The following is an 18799-nucleotide window of genomic DNA, read 5'->3' as shown; positions in this document are numbered from 1 at the left end:
CAACACATGCAAGAAATCAAACAATAGGGAACATTAAAAAAAATAAACAAAATGAAGATCCTAAAGAAGTTTATGACAAAAAGGAATAAGTTTTTACCCTACTTGCATGAGTGAATCTTTTCTTAGAATATGCTATATGCATTTATAAGGGAAAATTTTGTGGCCGAGTACCTTTAAATTTGAATATAAATTGGTTTTCTGAAGAATTAATGTTGTAAAATTTAATTTTGATTAAAAAAAAACAACAACTTATACTGAACTATTTCAGTTCATCTAAACTAGCACAAAAAGTAACAAAATATGTATGTTGTTCAATATTTTCACCCTTCCATGAATTTGTGTTATATTACCAATCAAAAGCTTAATTAGTTCCTTTTAAAATGAATGAAAATGAAAAATACATGCTGTGATCCTAAAGCTCAACAAAACACCTGTAGGATCAGTTTGGGCATGATGTTGGGAACCAACAAAACGTAGTGACTGTAAAATTCATTGTCTAAAGTTGACTGACGTGTTATTTTTTACTTTGTCACTGTGGGAAAGTGCAGTCAACTAATCCACCAATAAACACAGTGAATACTAAGAAGGATATGTTGGGTGTGTTACACACATTTTAACTGTGCTGCTCATTCCACAGAAGTAAAATCCTTATAAGTTATTTTTTGATAAAGGTGACTAATCTGACTGGTATTCTCTTATCTGACAAAACAATTATTCATTCATTTTCTGAACCGCTTAATACAATTCAGGGTCGCGGGGAAGCTGGAGCCTATCCCAGCTGGCTTTGAGCGACAGGCAGGGTACACCCTGGACAGCTCGCCAGTCCATTGCAGGGCCACACACAGAGAGACGAACAACCACTTACACTCACACTCACTCCTATGGGCAATTTAGAGTAACCAATTAACTTAACATCCATGTCTTTGGATGGTGGGAGGAAGCCGGAGTAGCCGGAGAGAACCCACGCACACACAGGGAGAACATGCAAACTCCACACAGAAAGGCCCCTGACTGAACCCCCCCCCAGCCAAGGATTGAACCAGTGACCTTGCTGTGAGGCCACAGTGCTAACCACTGTTCCACCATGCAGCCACAAAACAATTATTTTCTTCATTTTTTTAAACTAAATTTAGATGCGCTGATACAGTTCAGTGTTTAAATAATGTTTATTTTTCATTAAAAAGTAAACCTTTATTTAATTTGAGGGATTTTATTTTACATGTAGAAGTTTTTTTTTTTTTTATTTAACCTTTTATGAAAAGTAAATTAGCTAGCTGCTCCAACTAAAAGCTAAATTAAGCTAACCTTAGCTAAGCTAAGCAAATACAGATAAGAATCACTTTCTGATTCAGAAATTAATCATTTTCACAAAATGTATCAATTAAACAGCTTTGTCCTTTACAGTCTTATAATTATGTATCTCAAAGTTTGTCATCTTAAAAAAAATTATATAAGACTAGCTTTTGCCATTTTCCAGCCTTTTTTTTTTAGCTGAAGTTAAATTAATCTAGGCTAGGAAATTTCTGCTGACTCACTGTAATGTTTTCTTACATTAATCTTAAATCAGGGTTAAAAACAAAAACCTTTCAATAAAGATGGCTGTATCTACTGTTTTTAAGTCTTTTTTTTAAGTTAATGCTAAACTAAAGTAGCTAAAGTAAGCTAATTAAGTCTAGAATCACATGCTGACTCACTTAAAACTGATATTTATGTTTTCAGGAAATTAATCTCTAAATTGTCAGATTATACAAAACAGGACTATCCATTTAAATCTTAAACTAGTTTGTTTCAGCTTTCATGAAATATTAATGTGCTCAAAATAGGGATGATGCTTGTGCTCGCAAAGGCTAATCTGCAGGTAAACATTCACCTTTGTCAGATTTTTACACGAAACCAGCACACACAAATAAACTGTACAGCCCTTTATTGAAAACAAAAACACATCAACATGAGGCTGAACATATGTAACAGACCAGGACACATTTGCATAAAAACAAAAACATATGACACACCTTAAACTGAAAACATGGCAGTAATAGTAATAAGCTTATCAAGCCCAAAGCGAAATGTACACATCTTCCCTGTTAAATCTATTTACAGCTGAAGGTACGCGGCTCATCGTCAGCCACTGACGTGGATAACATCACAGACGCAGTACAAACCGAGGCCTCAGAGTGTCGCCATGTTTTCTGGCTGCTTAGCTAAAGAAGCTTAAGAAAAACTTTGCAAGACCATTTAGCATCAGGCAAGCTCTGTTACTGGAGTAAAAATAAAGACCACTATCAACTTTCTAAAAAATGTCGGCAATATGAAGAAGCTGTGAGCAGAAAAACCAGCTGAGCGTTTACGGATGTGTGAGGATTTCCTCCTTAAAACCACAGCGCTTCATATCAGATTTATGAGGAGGGGAAAAATGAGCGTGGCTTTAAAAGAAAAACATTCAGAGGGACTGAAATCTTTTCTGGATAGATGTTTTCAGACAAACAGAAACAAAGTGTGTATTTAGAGTGCATACATGTAGCCCTTAATTACATTACAGTCAGCAGTTTGTATTAAAATCTCCTTCTGCTGGATCTTAACCAGCAACACCACAAACACGTCAACTAAACTTAACTAAACTAAAGTCCAGAAGAAACAGAAATGTTCAAAGTTGAGAATAATGTGCGATGAAGTGTAAAAAAGCAGCTCCAGTTCAGACCAACGTCGTCAGATGATTCTGGTTTTCTCTGAGCAGGAAGACCAGCGGCTGTGGCGTCATCAGGAGGAGTCCACGTCAGCGTTTCGGTTCTGAACCAAAAGGAGCATCGGCTGAACTTCTAGTTTGTCTGGAGGAGGTTGCTGAGAACTGGACATGAAAGGAGAGAAATTTGGCGTGAAATAAATCAATCTCGCTACCTGTCTTCACTGACGTGTTTGACCAGAATGAAGAACACAGCAGAACCTACCTTGTGGTTCGGACTTGGTGCCTTGGTGGCCTTTACCGCTCTCTGGGTCGGCACCTGAACAGAAAGCACTTTGATCAGGTGACCCTGTGATGTCAGAACCTCACTTCCTGTTTACCACAAAGAACCACTGACCTCCCTGCAGCTTGAAACAGAGCTTCTTCTTCTGGTAAGCGATGTAGCTGGAAGCTGCTCCCATTAGAGCCACTCCAATGGCGCTGACGATCCCAGCGATCTGTCCAGATCCTGCTTCTGCTGACAGAGAAAAGAACCGGTTCAAAGCTCCTGCTTTCAATGAGTCTGAGTCAAGACTAGACTGAGGAAAAACCACCTTTATCTGACAACAGAATCACAGCGAAAATGCTTTTATGATATATAAAGGACAGATAAGAAAACAAAATCTGTTCAGAATGTAATTCCAGAATATAAGACCAGATAAAAAGAAATGAGAGAACAAAGTGATTAAAAAGAAAAAGTATAAGGGTAAAAATCATTAAAGGGGTCCTATTATGGTATTTAGAGTTTTCTAAGCTTTCTACAGTGTTAGTGTTAAATCCTCATCAGACAAGTGAACGACACTGTTTTTTATCACCGAAACACATGTTTGAGTTTGAGTTCGGTTTCCATGGTGACGAAAAACGCGTCGTTTTAGAGAGTTTTTTCTACTTGGAAATCCTTGTGACGTCCCGGAGGATAAGGTTCGGTGATTGGTTACCTTCTACTGGTTAACAAGGGCATGTACAAATACATCAGGCGGGTGGAAAACGTGGGATAAAGTTATTTCCAACGATGGCTGGTGAGTTTACCAAAGAGAGACATCCTGCTGCATTCGTTGCTGTGGGTTGCTGTTTTCCACTTCGTTTTCAGGCTCTGATTCAGGTTCCAACATGTAGGGCTGTATGCTATGTGTTGACATTGTATTTTTTTTTTTTTTTTTTTTTTATTGAGTTTATATGTTCTTAATCCTTCTGTTTATGAGATGTTACAATGACGGCGAAAGCAGGTGCGGTGCGCATTCCCGATGTAGTGCAGTGGCGGGAGGCGGGGCTTAATGCGGAAGAGTCTCAATCCACTTGTTTTGCCCGCAGGCTGATCTGACAGCCTACGGAGAGGGTCGGTCTGAAGTAAATAAAGAGATTTGTGACAATAACTCGATCAATCCCAGCCCTTCTGGTCTCAGAAATAAAAATAAATTAGCCTGAAATGCACAGAATAGTTCCACTTTAAATACTGGGTTAAAATATTTCAAAATATTGCTATTAATTATTATTATTATTATTATTATTATTATTATTATTATTATTATACATCTAAATATAAATAGATGACTAACATTAATAATGAAAAATACATGTGAAACTAAATTAAGACTGTATGTGACTTAAAATCACTAGTAAATACTAAAAATAATCAATATATTAATACAAATAAATGATGAAATGCCTATAAATGAATATGTGGAAAATAGGAATGATTTAAAGTTAAAACAAATAAACAAAATTATATCACATAAAATATAATTATTACCTCCGACAAGGAGGTGATGTTTTATCTGCGTTTGTTTGTTTGTGTTCAAGATTAATCAAAACATTATGGATAGATTTTAAAGGAAGTTTTAGAAGTTGTTGGAAATGTGAAAAGGAAGAATTGATTTATTTTGGTGGCGATGTGGATCACCATTTGGATCCAGGAACTTTGTGAAGGACTTGATGGAGGTTTGTTCTCTCCAAATGTTTTTCTAGTTTTAAAAACATTATATTTAAAAATACTAAATTTGATTTTCAGGTTTAATACTCAGTTTAACAGTACTTTGCATAATAATGTCAGACAACTAAAAACTTAACACTGCTTGAATTAACTTCACTAATGTATCTTCTAAATGTGCAAGTAATTCAGCTGATCAGCTGTCCACCAGGCGGCGGTATGTCACGGTTAAAGCTTCTGCCTGTTGAGCCGCAGACAAAAAAATAAAAAACACTGAGTCAGAGGGATAAAACCATCAGAAAAAAAACAAAAAACAGAGAATACACCCAAACTACTGAATGAAACACACACACTCAGGGTGTGAGTAATGAAACTGGTCCATAAGTCAAGTCTGTCATGTGACAATGACACAGAGTTTGGTTTAAACAACAAAGACAAACAAAGAACAGCAACTAATCATACCGAGATTATATACACACACACACACACACATTGCCTGAAGTGGATCTGGTAACATCACAGTAAGTTTTCTAGGTCTGCCGCCAACACTTCCATAATAGTCACAAAATGAGAACCATCCTGTTACTTCAGGATTGGACCGCTGCAGTTCCTGATCATCCTTCTGTCCCAGAGACGTTCTGAGAATTTAAATGAGCTTTATTTATAAAAAAAAACACGCGTTGATCAAACTGATGCACAACTTAGAGATAAAAAACAGATATAAAAGATATAAAACAACAACAAGGCGTGCATAAAAGTAATATTTAGCAGGAAAAGCAGGTTTACTTGTGGTTCCAAGAGGATCTGTAGGTAGAACCTCCAGTTCTCAGACCCTCTCTGTGGAACCAGATCCTTCAGGAAGCACACGCCGTCTCTACCTTCAGGAACAGATGGATAAATATTCTAGTCAGGTCTGGCTTGGTGACCCTTATCTATCTCTTTAGTCCTGCTGCTGGAGGCCCAGGCTGCTGGGAGACTCCCATGATGCACTCGGCTCCTCTCTTTTTATTCTCCATGTATAAAAATGTGACATTGCAGTTATTAATGTGGCGTTCCTCTTTTTTTCTCAGCAGGAATCCCTTAAGGGTCTTGGCTGCAGCCTGGAGAATGAGGCGGGCCTGAATATTGGGCAGGGTTGGATGTCCAACCCCGCCTCCTCAACATTTTGATTGGATTACCCCTCATTCTAACCCTAACCACGCCCATTTGACATCCAACCCCACCCATTGGACATCCAACCAAGTCCATTGGAAGCCCAATCCCACCCCCTCAACATTTTGATTGGATTTACCCCAACCCTAACTCTAACCCCGCCCATTGGACGTCCAACTCCGCCCAATATCCAGGCCCGCCTCATTCTTCAGGCTGCAGCTGGGAGTTATTGGGAATCCCTGGCTCAGAGTTATGCTGCTAGTCCATTCCACTTTCCAGTCATGTCCTCCTCCACCCCAAACTGGTTCCTGGTTCTGGTTCTGATGGAAGTTTTGGCTCCACTGTCTTCTTATGCAGCACACGATGAATCAAAGAGAAGACTTGATGCAATCTGTTGGTGTCCTTTACTTGGTCGTATTTTTATAAACTGAATTATAAATCCAACATGTATCAAAGTCCACGCGATTCTTTTATTTTTCAGCAATAAAAAGAAAAAACTCGTTCCAAACAAAATCAAAGCTAAAAGTACAAAGAAGTCCAAATCAGACTAAACACAGAGAAGCATTCATGAACTTCAGAGAGCCAAAGGGAAGAACATCCCCTGATCAAAACTCTGACACAGCTGGATCATAAAAACATGAAGGTTTGCAGCTCTGAATCCTAAATATGAGAAGAATGTGTGTGTGTGTGTGTGTCTGTGTGTGTGTGTGTGTGAAAAGAAAAAGCAGGCGTGACCCGACATGAAGCTATGACTCAGGTTTAACTTTTACTGATCATCATCATCCAACATGTGATGAAGCATGGTAACACACACACACACATATGCGGTGCACATGGGTTTTATGGAGACACACCCAAACACAAGGTGTGGGTGTGTGTGTGTGAATGCTGCAAAACCACAGGAATGAAGTCAAGACATCTAAATTCTAATACCTCACACGACACTCTCCCAATAACCCCAATGGAACGAGACCCATAAACTGGTTTTATCACACAATAGTGGTCCTGATTCCACTCTTCCATCATCATCATTTTATGAAGATCCAGTCCCTCAAATGCTGGAGAAAGCTCCTGATCCTGAGGGATCAAGGCAGAGCCTGCAGGAGGTCCGCAGCTCTCTCTACGAGAGGCGTAACGATTTGTTTTAAGTGGGAAATCCACCCATAGAACTCCTCTGGTATGTTATCATTTAGCATCTTCAGGATCTGGTCCCACAGAAGGTCTGGATCTGCAACAACAACAACACAACGGCAGCAGGTTTTAGCCAGAGCAACCAGACCCGGGCTCTCAGTGTGAAGGAAACACACAGCACCGCCACACCCAGGACCAGAAACCGTCAGCAGAACCAGACACAACTGCAGCCAGACCCCGCCCCCCCTCCCACGCCCTCCCTCTCTCTCCGCCGGCCGGGTTTAAGCGAAACACGAGATGCCATCCAGAAGCAGCCTGACGAGTTTACCACATAAAAGAGCTGTGTGAGCACAGCTTCCTCCATGAAGGGAAGCAGGAAATGTCAACCCACAGGAGCAGTCAAACACACAAATACAGGAACACACACACACACACACACACACACACACACACACACACACCTCGGTCAGACGTCTCCAGACATGGCAGGTCTGATCAGGTGTGTGAGACCTGACTGGTTCTGGGAGTTTATAAAGACTGGATCACAGTCACAGACCCACACTGGTGTTCTTCCACCCACCAAGTCCTAAGTCAACACGCTCATGTCGAGGAGGAAGAGGAGGAGGAGGAGGGAAAGGAAGAAGAAGAAAAAGCAGGAGGAGGAGAAAAAGGAAGAAGAATGAAAAGGACGATAAGGAGGGAGGAAGAGGAGGAAGGAGAAGAAGAAGAAAGGAGGAAGAGTAGCAGTAAAAGAATAAGAAGTGGAACAAGAAAGAATAAGAGGGGAAGAAGAAGTCTTTAAAAAGATGAAGAAGAAGAAGGTATTTACCTTGAGGCTGATCAGCTCCACCTGTGAGGAACACAGATTACATCGTTACACAGTCAGCTCTCCTTCATACCATGAAAACCCCTATCCTTCTGTTTCCATGGGAACACCATCATCCTGACCTCTACTTCCCAGACAGCATCCATGCCCACCTTTACCTTATCAGATAAAAGTTCTACAAACTGCATCTTATGAGAGATAAAAGCACGAGAACATACCCTGTTGATCAGAGCCGGGATCTTGTGCACAGCCTGGATGAAGAGGGAAAAAGGTTCGAGTTAGACTGGGGGATGTTTTTCCATCCAAACATGGCAAAGGAAGCTGCAGCGTCGCAAACGCCATCCCGCAGGATCGCATCTAAAACCAAACATGTGGTTCTGATTCAAGTCCAGGTCCTGTGGACTTTTATTCTCCGCCCTTTTGTTTAATAATGAATCCCATATTGTGCATAAACCGCAGAAACAGAGACTGAATCCATCTTCTAGTAGCTCAAACTTTCACCCAAAACATCACAAGAACTTTAAATTCAATCATGAGATCAAGTTATTCTAATACTTTAATGCAATTTCAACTTGTATGTGAAGTCCGAGAAACTTTTTCTTTTTCTGTCGTTCACATCGACAACAACGGCGTTGTTCTCTAAAGCTGAGTCCAGCTTGTTAGAGCGAAACCACAACAACATTCCTACTCCGGTGCGTGCTAAGAGGAGAGGATGTAACTGGAGATTTCACTGTTTCTGCTTGTTAAAAATAAAAATATGTGAATGGTTTGCCAAATTACACAGTGGGTGCTTTAAACTGGGAGATCTGGTACCAGGAGGAGTTTTACTCTAGCTTAAAGAGAGCTAGAGAAGACATGCAGAGTTTAAAGAAGAGATCATGACATGTTGGGGCGCTGCTTCCTGAAACATAAAGATAGATGTAGGAGAAGTCCGGTGGAAAGATGCAGATGCAGGCGGACCTCCATCTGTTCAGGATCTGATCTCCTATGTGGGCTGTTTGCTAAGTTTCTCCCAGATAAAGGTGTGCTTTTGTCTTTTGGATGAAGCGGCCTCTGCCTGAGGGTGTTGTCGGGTCTGAAAAAGTGCGGAGCTGTAAACCGCTTCATGATGAAAACCAGTTTGAATTCTTGTTATGTGAATCTATTGTTTTAAGCAACTTAAACAATGTTAGAAATGTAAGGCAGCAAGAAACTAACTGAAGGGGACATTTTTTACTGCTGCACCACTACAAAATGCATGCGCCCAAGCTCTGTGGGATGTGAAAATAGATAGAGGAAGTTCTGCAAGTGAAACTGCTGCAGGCACAGCAGAGAAAATGGAGTTTGGTTCTATTAAACAAGGTCTTGTGGTAAATTCACTGCAGCGGCCTCTGTCTGAGGGTGCTGCCATGCACCTGGATGCTCTGTTCAGAGGGAGACTCTCACACAGAACACTCTTATCTCCAGGAAAGGAGGGAACTGCTTGCATTTGAGGAGCTGTAGTCAGATAACTAAAGAAAAAATAAAATAAAACTAGGAAAACAAAAGCAAACCAATGCAAACGTCTTACCTCCTGAGCAACCTCCATCAGGTTTGTAGCCGCCCTCAGAAACATCCAACAGGTCTGAGTCATCAAAACTTCCACCGCCTGGAAGACATTCAGCCTCATATCAGGTACTGATGAACTAGAACTGATTCTACATCTCCCCCTCAGGACAAGGTCAAGTTATCAGTGTTTTCTGGCTTCAGGGTGATTGTTTTCATTCCACTTTTTTGGCAGCTCAGTTCTGAATTTGGTGTCCAGCAGCAATCTCCTTTCCCCCACATAACTCCATTTACACCTGACTTTCACACTCTACTGGTGATTTAGAAGACAGAAGACGGTCTTTTCTGCAGGTCGGGTATACCTAAAAAGTGTCATGGTATTCATACCGAAACTGGCACATTCATAGTCTGGAGAAAGAAAAGCTAGCTGCTGAGAAGTTACCTTAGATTCTACAAGTTAAATAGAGGTTCCAGTAAAGATATTGATAATGGATAATGCAATGCTATGTAAGTAACTGGTCCTAACACTACCTTAGGCGGACACTGGTTAGCTTAAAAATGTAGGCTATCATCGTTGCACCATAACCACTTGTTGCAATTTGAGATGAGCCTTTTAAAATATTTTAGGAAAGGTGAAAGGCCACCAAGGATAAGTCAGTAACAGTTGTATTTGTGACTGCTATGTGACCTCCCCTTGTTTGACCATTAGTTCCATTATGGCAAAAAATTTTGTAGGGCTCTTTCTACTGTCAACTTGTCTTTGACTATTTACGTACTTCACTGGGAGGTTGAAATGTTCCCAAACAGGAAATTTTATTGATATTCTGGCTTCTACTTAAACCTGCCGCTAGCTATAACATCATAGCCAGAGGCTGAAACTATAGTCCCATAGTTTCTAGGTAACTTCTAGCTCACAAGACAGGTACTTGTTGAGTCAAGAGAAAAAGTGGCTAATGGTACTCGAGACGCCTCTTCTCAGTATATTGAAAGAACTAGTATTAATAATTTACTGTTACACCCCTAGTAGCAACCCTTTTTTTTAACAGTTTCAATGCTATAAGCCAAAAAAGAGGGGACAAGGCTCTGAGATAAGCAGCAACAGAATATGTAATATATACATTAAATTCCTCTGAAAAGGAACATAAGGATGTGCAACCTTCAACAGATTAGCCTCTGAGTGAAGCAGGCAAGTCCATAAGGTGGGACTCTAGTAGAAAAAGCCCAATCTCCCTTAATCACAAACTGTGACCTAGTGATAGCACAAGGTCACTCTCTGTGGATCCCACTGCTTGAACTCGCCAACAGAAGAAGTCGACTGAGAGCAGTCAGAAGATATGATCTGATCAAAGCTGGAAAAAACAGACTGAATTGCATGTTTGACATCAACATTAAAACAAAGTTTAGTTTTAAATATTGCTCCCAGATAGCCAAGACAAAAAACTACAGAAACGACAAATTTTGGGGGACCAAACAAAAGGACCTTTGCTTTGTACTTAAGAAAACTTCAGAAAACCTTGGGCCATCCAAGATTTTCTATCAAAAAGACAAGCAGTAAGACACACAGGGCTGCTGTGGGTTTTATCTGAACGCTGAATATCATCAGCATAAAAGTGGAAATTTACATTATAGAAGCCAAGAGGCAGATAGAGAACAGAAGTGGACCAAGGACTAAGCCCTGTGGTACACCACCACTCAGCCGGGCCGCTGAAGAAGCAAAATGACTCTTCATGGTGGCAGAAACTGTTCTGTCAAAGAAAAATGAGCATAATAAGCTAAGAGAGAGTCCTGTGGTGTCACATGACAACATTACTGTCAGGACCGACCTCAGTCTGTGAATGAAACAACATCTGAGTTCAGCTAAACCAGTCAGGCCTTCAGAGAACTCACCTCCTCCACTCCTTGTAGGGTTATTAGCAGGTTTGTCAGGTTTCGGGTCGGAATCTGCAGACAAGCTCATAATCAATATCAGTAAAGAAGTGAAAGACGCCTACAGAATTGGACACCAAGTCTCTCAATAGTCTTTCTCACCTGGTTTGAGGGCATCTGACAGATCAAATCCACCTGGAACACACAGTTAGCAGACATTTCATCTCATTAACAGACTGAAAATGTAAAGCTTGGGCTCTGTTTAGCTCAAGAAAAAGAAAAAACAACCAACCAGCATCACCAGAACTTGGTTTCTTGGGTTTTGGAGTTTCCGGGTCTGTAAAAATTACACAGGTTCAGACAATGAACTTCAATGAGATTCTACTGTAGAATCAAATCAAATAGATCCAAAATCATCTCATCAGCTTCTCCAAAATGACCCATTAATTTCAGGCAGGTATGATGGAGTAGGCAAGCAACAAAAACCTGCAGGACAGGTACTTCAAGAAACACTGGTGCAGGGACGATATGCATTTCTCTCAATTTGATTTTTTACCATTTTTTTGTTGGCCGATTCAATATAAATTGCAATTCCTCAGTATTGCTGATTTTAAGTTTGCTTTTTTAAACAGCAGACCATGTGAAAACGCTGCATGACCCATTTTACAGACTATATCGCGAGTCAAATTTCCCAAATGAAAAAAAAAAAAATCAACTTTGTGTCAGTTTTCATGATTTATTCAGCAACAATATATTTAAACCAGCTGTTTGAAATTATATGCTTGTTTACAAAGCTTGAACCGCATAAAAAAGTGCTGGTTTGCTGCTGCCATACTTTGGCTATCAGCTCTGCATTTACCTCAGGATGGTGTCTTGCTAGGTGAGCAGTAACGTTAGTCGTGTTACAGCAGTACGCGATGTGTGCATAATAGTTTACAAACAGCTTTAAACATGTCTGGCTCTGCTTTTTCCTTCAAAGCAAAAAATCCAAAATGTGTCCACACTTTTGATTTAAAATGTGATGGTGGAGGATTTATCTCTGCGCATATTTGCAGGTTTGCCACCATTCTTAGTCTTGTGTTTTAGTGTTTTCCAAAACAGATATAATGTCGTGTTACTAAACAGTCAAAGAGAAACATTTTGCCCCCTGCTGGGGAAAAGCAGTAACTTCTTCTTTATCTGGCATCTAAAAATAAAAACATTTAAATTGAGAAAAAAAAAAAAAAAAAAAAAAAAAAAATCGATTTAAAAATTGTAAAACAAAATCAATATTTTCTCCCACCCCTAAGGACCAAAGTTTCAATCCCCAAAATAACATATGTTGATGTTAATTAAATCACTCCAAGGCAATGTCTGAGGAGTTAATTATGCAATATCTGAGATAATCCTGCAGCATCATCTAAATGCAAGGCTGGAAAACTGTCCGAATCTTCATAAATAAGGAGGATAAAGCAGTTTTTGGTGGATTCAGTCTGAAATGATCTTGTGACCCCAATGGAAGTCTCCACACCCAGTTTGACAACAAGAATTTGGAAGATAGGTGCAGGACGACCCATTTCATATGTCACATAATAAACCAGTGAGTCATTGCATGTGGCATTTTTGTCCAGTCCTTAAGGTTCATTTATGCTCCCTAATGTACATAAATGAGATGTCCGTTTCAAACATTCTCATACATCGCCACTCTCCATGTGTCTTTTATGTTGCCATAATTGTTCATACAGTTTATCCACTAGTGGGCAGTGTTGAGTTTGGCGTTCAGTTCCACGTTTTCACACTGTTTGGTTGCGGTAATTTACTGCTGTGAAGTAATTTAGCAGAAGTAGAAGAATAAAACCACAATGTTTTTGCTATTCTCAACTTCTTCTGTTGTTTTTCCAGGTGATTTTAATTTGGCCAATTCTGCATCATCTTTTTCCTGTCCCTCTTATTCTTCTCTGATTTGTTTCTTTCGCCATTAGTGAGTCAGCGATACAATTTAACACTGCCCCCACGATTCTTGGTGGTATTACTCTGTTTTCTACAACATATATACAACAAACTTCCATCGGCACTTAAAACACAATCATCAACGTCAGTTTTCCCAGCTGGGAAACAAAAGACCTTAACAACCAGGCTAGCTCTTTCTACAAAACTCATGATACAGAACAGAAACCTAAACAGGAAATCTGTCATTTCAAGTGGAAAAGAAAGAAATCTGGATTTAGACATCAGCAACACAAACACACATGCCGGAGGATACAAACCTCCAGACTCTGGTTTCTGTGGGGTCTTCGGCTGCTCTTTGGGTTTTGCAGTTGTTGTGTCTGTAGAAACAAGAAGAATTTAATGCGTCTCCTTCCATGTGAATGTTTGATATGAAGTAGTTTGCTAAGAGGACTGAGCGCTCACCTAAATCACCCAGAGCATCGGACAGGTCGAACCCTGCAGGAGGAGAACGTCGACAACAGTTTTACTTCTCAGCAGAAACATGCTGTGTTTCAGTGTTGCAGGATGTCACAGTTTGTTTGCTGGTTACCATGGCAGCAGGTTCATTAGTCACTCCTCCACCATACATGAGGGTGGAGGACAGACTTTCAGAGGCTGTGTCAGTCTGCAAAGATACTTCCTTTTCCTCTCAGAGAGCATCTCAATAAAGCTCATACCACAACATGTTAGTATCTACTTCCTGTTATCATCAAGGAACAGGAAGTAGATTAGTAGAAGATGGACAAAGATCTGCCACCGATTTATAAAGTCACTGTTAAAATGCTCCAGACTTTTCAGTGCACTTCAATTCAATTCCCTTCCTTGTCACATATTTTCATGCATATTCAATTCATGTCATAGACTGTATATAAAAGATGGGCGGAGCCTCCGTGACGTCACCCATTGGTTACTGAAGAGCTGAATTGAAGCTTGGTGGGCGGTTCCTACCATCGCCATGTTGGCAGAGGTATGAGTGTCGTCTTGCCTCGAAAATACAAATATGGGCAAAGAGGTGGAACTGAGAGGGGGGCTGTGAGCATCACGGTGAATGATTGACATCGAGCGAACTCTGAGCTTTCTGTAGCTAAGAGCTAGCCCGGAGATAACAGGATCTAACCAGCTAACGGAGGTAAGCAGGCTAAAGCTAAGTCACGTTGTTAACCAGCTAAAAACTGCGGTTCTACGTTCTTCAAACTTGAAGCGGGGGATCGGGTACCTGTCTAAAGGGCTGAATTAAAGCTACCATCGCCATCTTGGCAAAGGCATGGGTGTCGTCTCGCCTGGAAAATACAAATATGGGCAAAGAGGTGGAGCTGAGAGGGGGGCCATGAGCGTCATGGTGGATGATTGATATCGAGTGAACTCTGAGCTTTCTGTAGCTAAGAGCTTACCAAGCTAACCTGGAGATAACGGGAGCTAACCAGCTAACGGTGGTAAGCAGGCTAAAGCAAAGTCACATTGTTAACCGGCTAAAAATCACGGTTGTTCTACGTTCTTCTGACTTGAAGCGGGAGATCAGGTACCTGTCAATCAAAAAGACACACCCCTAAATATGCAGAACTTCGAGATTAAATTACTTTTAAACGGGCGAGTTAGAAAAAAATTCACTCCCCCCACAGTTGTCATGAAGGTAAACCTGACCTATTAAACCTAAAATGGATTTTTGAACCAGCCTGTAAACATGTTTATTTCTGCTGTGAAGTTGGCCTTTTTAACATGGAAGTCCATAGACATTTGCTCCGTTTTGCAGCCCCTAGTGGATGGAGGAGGAACTGCAGTTTTATGCACTTATGCATAGGCTTTATTTTAACCGCCGAAGGCTCCGTCCATCTTTCATATACAGTCTATGATTCATGTCCTGCCATTTAAACAAGTCATCAGCTGATACAGATTACTTTCCTTGCAAGAAGTGTTTGCTGAGCTTTTATTTCATCTCATTAATATATCGACTCATCTGGGAAACATTACACGGTATTCCTAAAAGGAAGGAAGTCCTGCAGATCTCAGCAGTGTGAACACACACCTGCAAAAATGTCTAATAACACAGCGGGTATGACATTGACATACTTCCCAGATCCACCAACACATTCTGCTGGGGGACGTCCCATGATGCACAGAGCTCCTCTCTGCTTTCTTTACCTCCATGTCTCAACATAAAGCTTTCTGTTGGTTAAAAACAGTTTTCCTCCCCACTGTCGCCTTTTTGCAGCTCTGGTGGATGATTAAATCAACTGAATGAATGTTTATTAACAAATTTATATAAACTGTATTAATTTGGACTATTGCTGAATACATAATGGATTTGTTTTAACTGGATTATAGTTAACTGGGCTGAGATGTGTTTATTGTACACTGACGCTGTTTAAATAAAGTTGCGTTGAATAGAAAAAAATAGAACAGTGAATAGAATAGTGGAAAAAACTTGTTCACATGATGGAAAAGTGGGACAACAGCACCAGGCCAGAAAGTCCACATAGCACTGCCAAGAAAAGGCAGTAAACACCGGACCGAACCGGGCCAACATCACAAACAATGATTAGATTCCCCGTGTCACCTTTAAAAGCACGCGCACTAAAACACACTCTGTTGGAGAAGTTTGAGGAATGAAACTTACCCTCCTGAGTTAAGGTTCCGGTGACCAGAAGCAGAGCACAAGCGAACCTCAGTAGCAACTTCATGATGTTTTTCAGCTACTCCGCTTCTTTACTTGTCTGGGGTTTGAACTCGCAACTCCGTCTGTGTGGATAGAAACTGGTGTCCGCTTACAGTATGACTCAGCTCTGCCGGGCGTGGCACGCGCGACTAGAGAGCAGGGGGTCCACAGGGTCCACTTTAAAGTCCTACTAGACCACGAGAAACCACTTAAATCTCTGTTCTGCTGTAGATAGAATCTAAACTTTAAAGGTTTTGTATCAAACTGGTTTAGTTTTGTCGCAGCTGCACGAGGACTAAATGAGACGAATGGCTCCGTCAGAGGCGTGTACTGCACCACCCAGCCCAGCACACCACCAAGTCCTTTCTGCCATCTAGTGTTTAATCTCGTCTTCAAACCCACTTACAAAAATGTTTGGACACTGTGTAAGCTCTAAATAAACACAACAAATCCCATTAACCCATATTTTATTCCCAATAGATCATATCAGATGTGGAAACAGACTTTTTGTCATTTTTATGGAAAACATTAGCTTTTTTTTTTTTTTTTTTAAATTTAATGTCAACAACATATCTGTAAAAAAGATGTAAAAGATGCAACAAAAGGCTAGAAAAGTAGTTGGTTGGAATAAAAAGCAACAACAGGAGCGTTTAAACAACTAATTTGGTTGCTTGGCAACAGTTACGTGATTGGGTATAAAAGATCATGGATCATATCAGATGTTGAAACAGATTTCTTTTGTTATTTGTCTGGAAAATATTAGCTTTTTTTTTGTTTTTTATTTAATGTCAGCATTATATCTGTAAAAAAAAGTTGTAAAAGGTGCAACAAAAGGCTGGAAAAGTACTTGGTACGAATAAAAAGCAACTGCAGAAGCGTTTAACAACTAATTCGGTTGCTTAGCAACAGTTTTGAAAAATGATTGGGTATAAAAGATCATAGATCATATGAGATGTTGAATCAGATTTTTTTTTTTTTTTTTTTTTTTGTCATTTTTATAGCAAATATTAGCTAATATTTAATTTAATGTCAGCAACATATCTGCAAAAAAAGTTGTAAAAGGTGCAACAAAAGACTGGAAAAATAGTTGTCACGAATAAAAAGCAACTGTAGAAGCATTTAACAACTAATTTGGTTGCTTGGCAACAGTTTAAAAACATGACTGGGTATAAAAGGATTTTAAGTGGAAAGATGGACAAAAGATCACCATTCTTCAACATTGTGGTGCAGTTTATGTTAAATATCTCTCAATGCAATGTAAATAATTAGAAGATTTTGCCATTTAATGTGTATAGAGTCAAAAGAGTCAGAGAACTGGGAGGAGTCTCTGTGTGTACAGGACAAGACTGCAGGTCACAACTGTATGCTGGTGATCTTTTGCCCTCAGGCACCACAGTCAAAAAAAAAAAAAAAAACAATCTCCTGCAAATTCCTGCATAGACTCAAGAAGATTTCCAGAAACCTTTGTTTGAACAAAGAGATTATGGTCCATATTGACATGAAACATTACACATTTGCACATCCATGATGAGAATCTCTCATTACGCCACATCCCAAAGCTGATTGAGATCTGGTACTAGTGAAGGCTATTGGAAAACAGTGAACTCTTTGTCATTTTGAAGAAAGGAGTTGGAGATGATGGGAGCTTTGTGACATGGTGACTCATCCTGCTGGAAGTTTCCATTAGAAGATGCTACACCGATCCTGTCCTGTTATCGCTCATCTGTCCACCAGGGGCTCTCAGTGAACTAAACAACTTACCTTTTGTCTTTTTCTTCTTTTTTTTAAAGCTAAAAATGAAGCATCTAGTCTTCATGTGACATGACTCTACTCTTCAGCAGGGACTCACCTGACAGGTTACATCACAGAAATCATTTATGTTTCATGGGATTTAACAGCAGCCGCATTCAATTTATGTTTCCTGGATTTAACCTTGTGTATTACGGATCATTCAGAGAAGAACAAATACAACTTTTCCTGTATTTTAAGCATTTCTTTTTCATTTTAGAACACCACTTTTAAGATTGTTAATCTGACTTTCAGGTCTTTAAAGCTTCTCTAAGAAGCTTTTTACCAACTCAGAAACATCAACAGAATTTAACGTTTAGTCTTCCAGAAAGATCAGCAGAAACTCCTCCATGCATTCATCTCCAGTAGACTGTGATGGTTTTAACAGGACTTCCTAAAAAGAGCATTAAACATCTGCAGCTCATCCAGATGCTGCTTCCAGAGCTTTAACAAGAACTAAGAGGTCTGAACACATCACACCAGTTTAAGAATCTTTACACTGGTTTCCAGTCAGTCACAGGATACATTTAAAACCCTGCTAATGATTTACAGAATCTCAGAACAGTTTAGATCCAGAATATATCTGTGATACATGATTTTACTCTGATTTTTGCAGTTTGTTGTTGTCTTTTATGCTTTTTTACACCATCTCTTACACACATTTAAGCATTTTGAATTGTCTGGTGCATAAAAAGGTTTTATTGCAAGGGCAAAATGGAATTTATATAAAAACTCAAAGACATCAGGACCTGAAAAGTGCTTTAAAATCAATAATAAATTCCCATTTATTAAATGGAAAATAAAAAAAATGAGTATGTAAAAGTAGAATGATAAATTTAATAACACATAATGCGCAATAACCTGCATTATGCCAGTGGGATATGAAAGCAAAAGTCATCTTCACAGCAGCAGCATCATCATGACATCTGCTGCCGTAACCATGTGACACAGAGGGAATACACTGTTGCTGGACTTCACATGCAAGTTTATTGCCTAAAGCTCTCAGAAGTTAAAACAGATGTTTTGTATCAGCAAAGTGGGCTCTCCATCCTAAAAAAAAAGTATTGAATCTGATATTCTGACTGGCTTTTATCAAAGCGTCCACTCAGAAGAATTGTTACGCCCATATCTACTCTCTGTAATCCATTTCCATGGCAACCACTTACATCTGGGCCACATGTGGCCCACAGTGGACTTCCCAAAATCCAAGCCAGGCTTGTAACGTATATCTGGTCCACTTCTGGC

The 18799-nt window shown here is 39.9% G+C and overlaps 1 protein-coding gene across 3 annotated transcripts; it reads right to left on the bottom strand.

Moving 5' to 3' along the window:
- Window positions 1-1907: 1907 nt before the first annotated feature.
- Window positions 1908-16116, bottom strand: cd99 (CD99 molecule). Of its 3 annotated transcripts, none has more exons than XM_079264190.1 (12): window positions 15728-16116; window positions 13537-13569; window positions 13392-13451; window positions 11438-11482; window positions 11308-11340; window positions 11167-11220; window positions 9305-9382; window positions 7974-8006; window positions 7759-7779; window positions 3078-3197; window positions 2946-2999; window positions 1908-2845 (listed from the first exon to the last, which is right to left on the bottom strand). In XM_079264190.1, exons 1-12 carry the CDS (start codon window positions 15789-15791, stop codon window positions 2817-2819), a joined length of 624 nt encoding a protein of 207 aa, XP_079120316.1. In that variant the 5' UTR covers window positions 15792-16116; the 3' UTR covers window positions 1908-2816. The 3 variants fall into 3 exon arrangements, with proteins under 3 accessions (XP_079120316.1, XP_079120317.1, XP_079120318.1); XM_079264191.1 differs by having other exon boundaries at window positions 3078-3194; XM_079264192.1 differs by lacking the exons at window positions 1908-2845; window positions 2946-2999; window positions 3078-3197 and adding an exon at window positions 6177-7026.
- Between the last annotated feature and the right edge of the window lie 2683 nt (window positions 16117-18799).

The sequence above is a fragment of the Telmatherina bonti genome (genome assembly GCF_933228915.1).
Source record: "Telmatherina bonti genome assembly, chromosome: 24".
Classification (NCBI taxonomy): domain Eukaryota; kingdom Metazoa; phylum Chordata; class Actinopteri; order Atheriniformes; family Telmatherinidae; genus Telmatherina; species Telmatherina bonti.
This window is presented reverse-complemented; position numbering and strand designations above follow the sequence as displayed.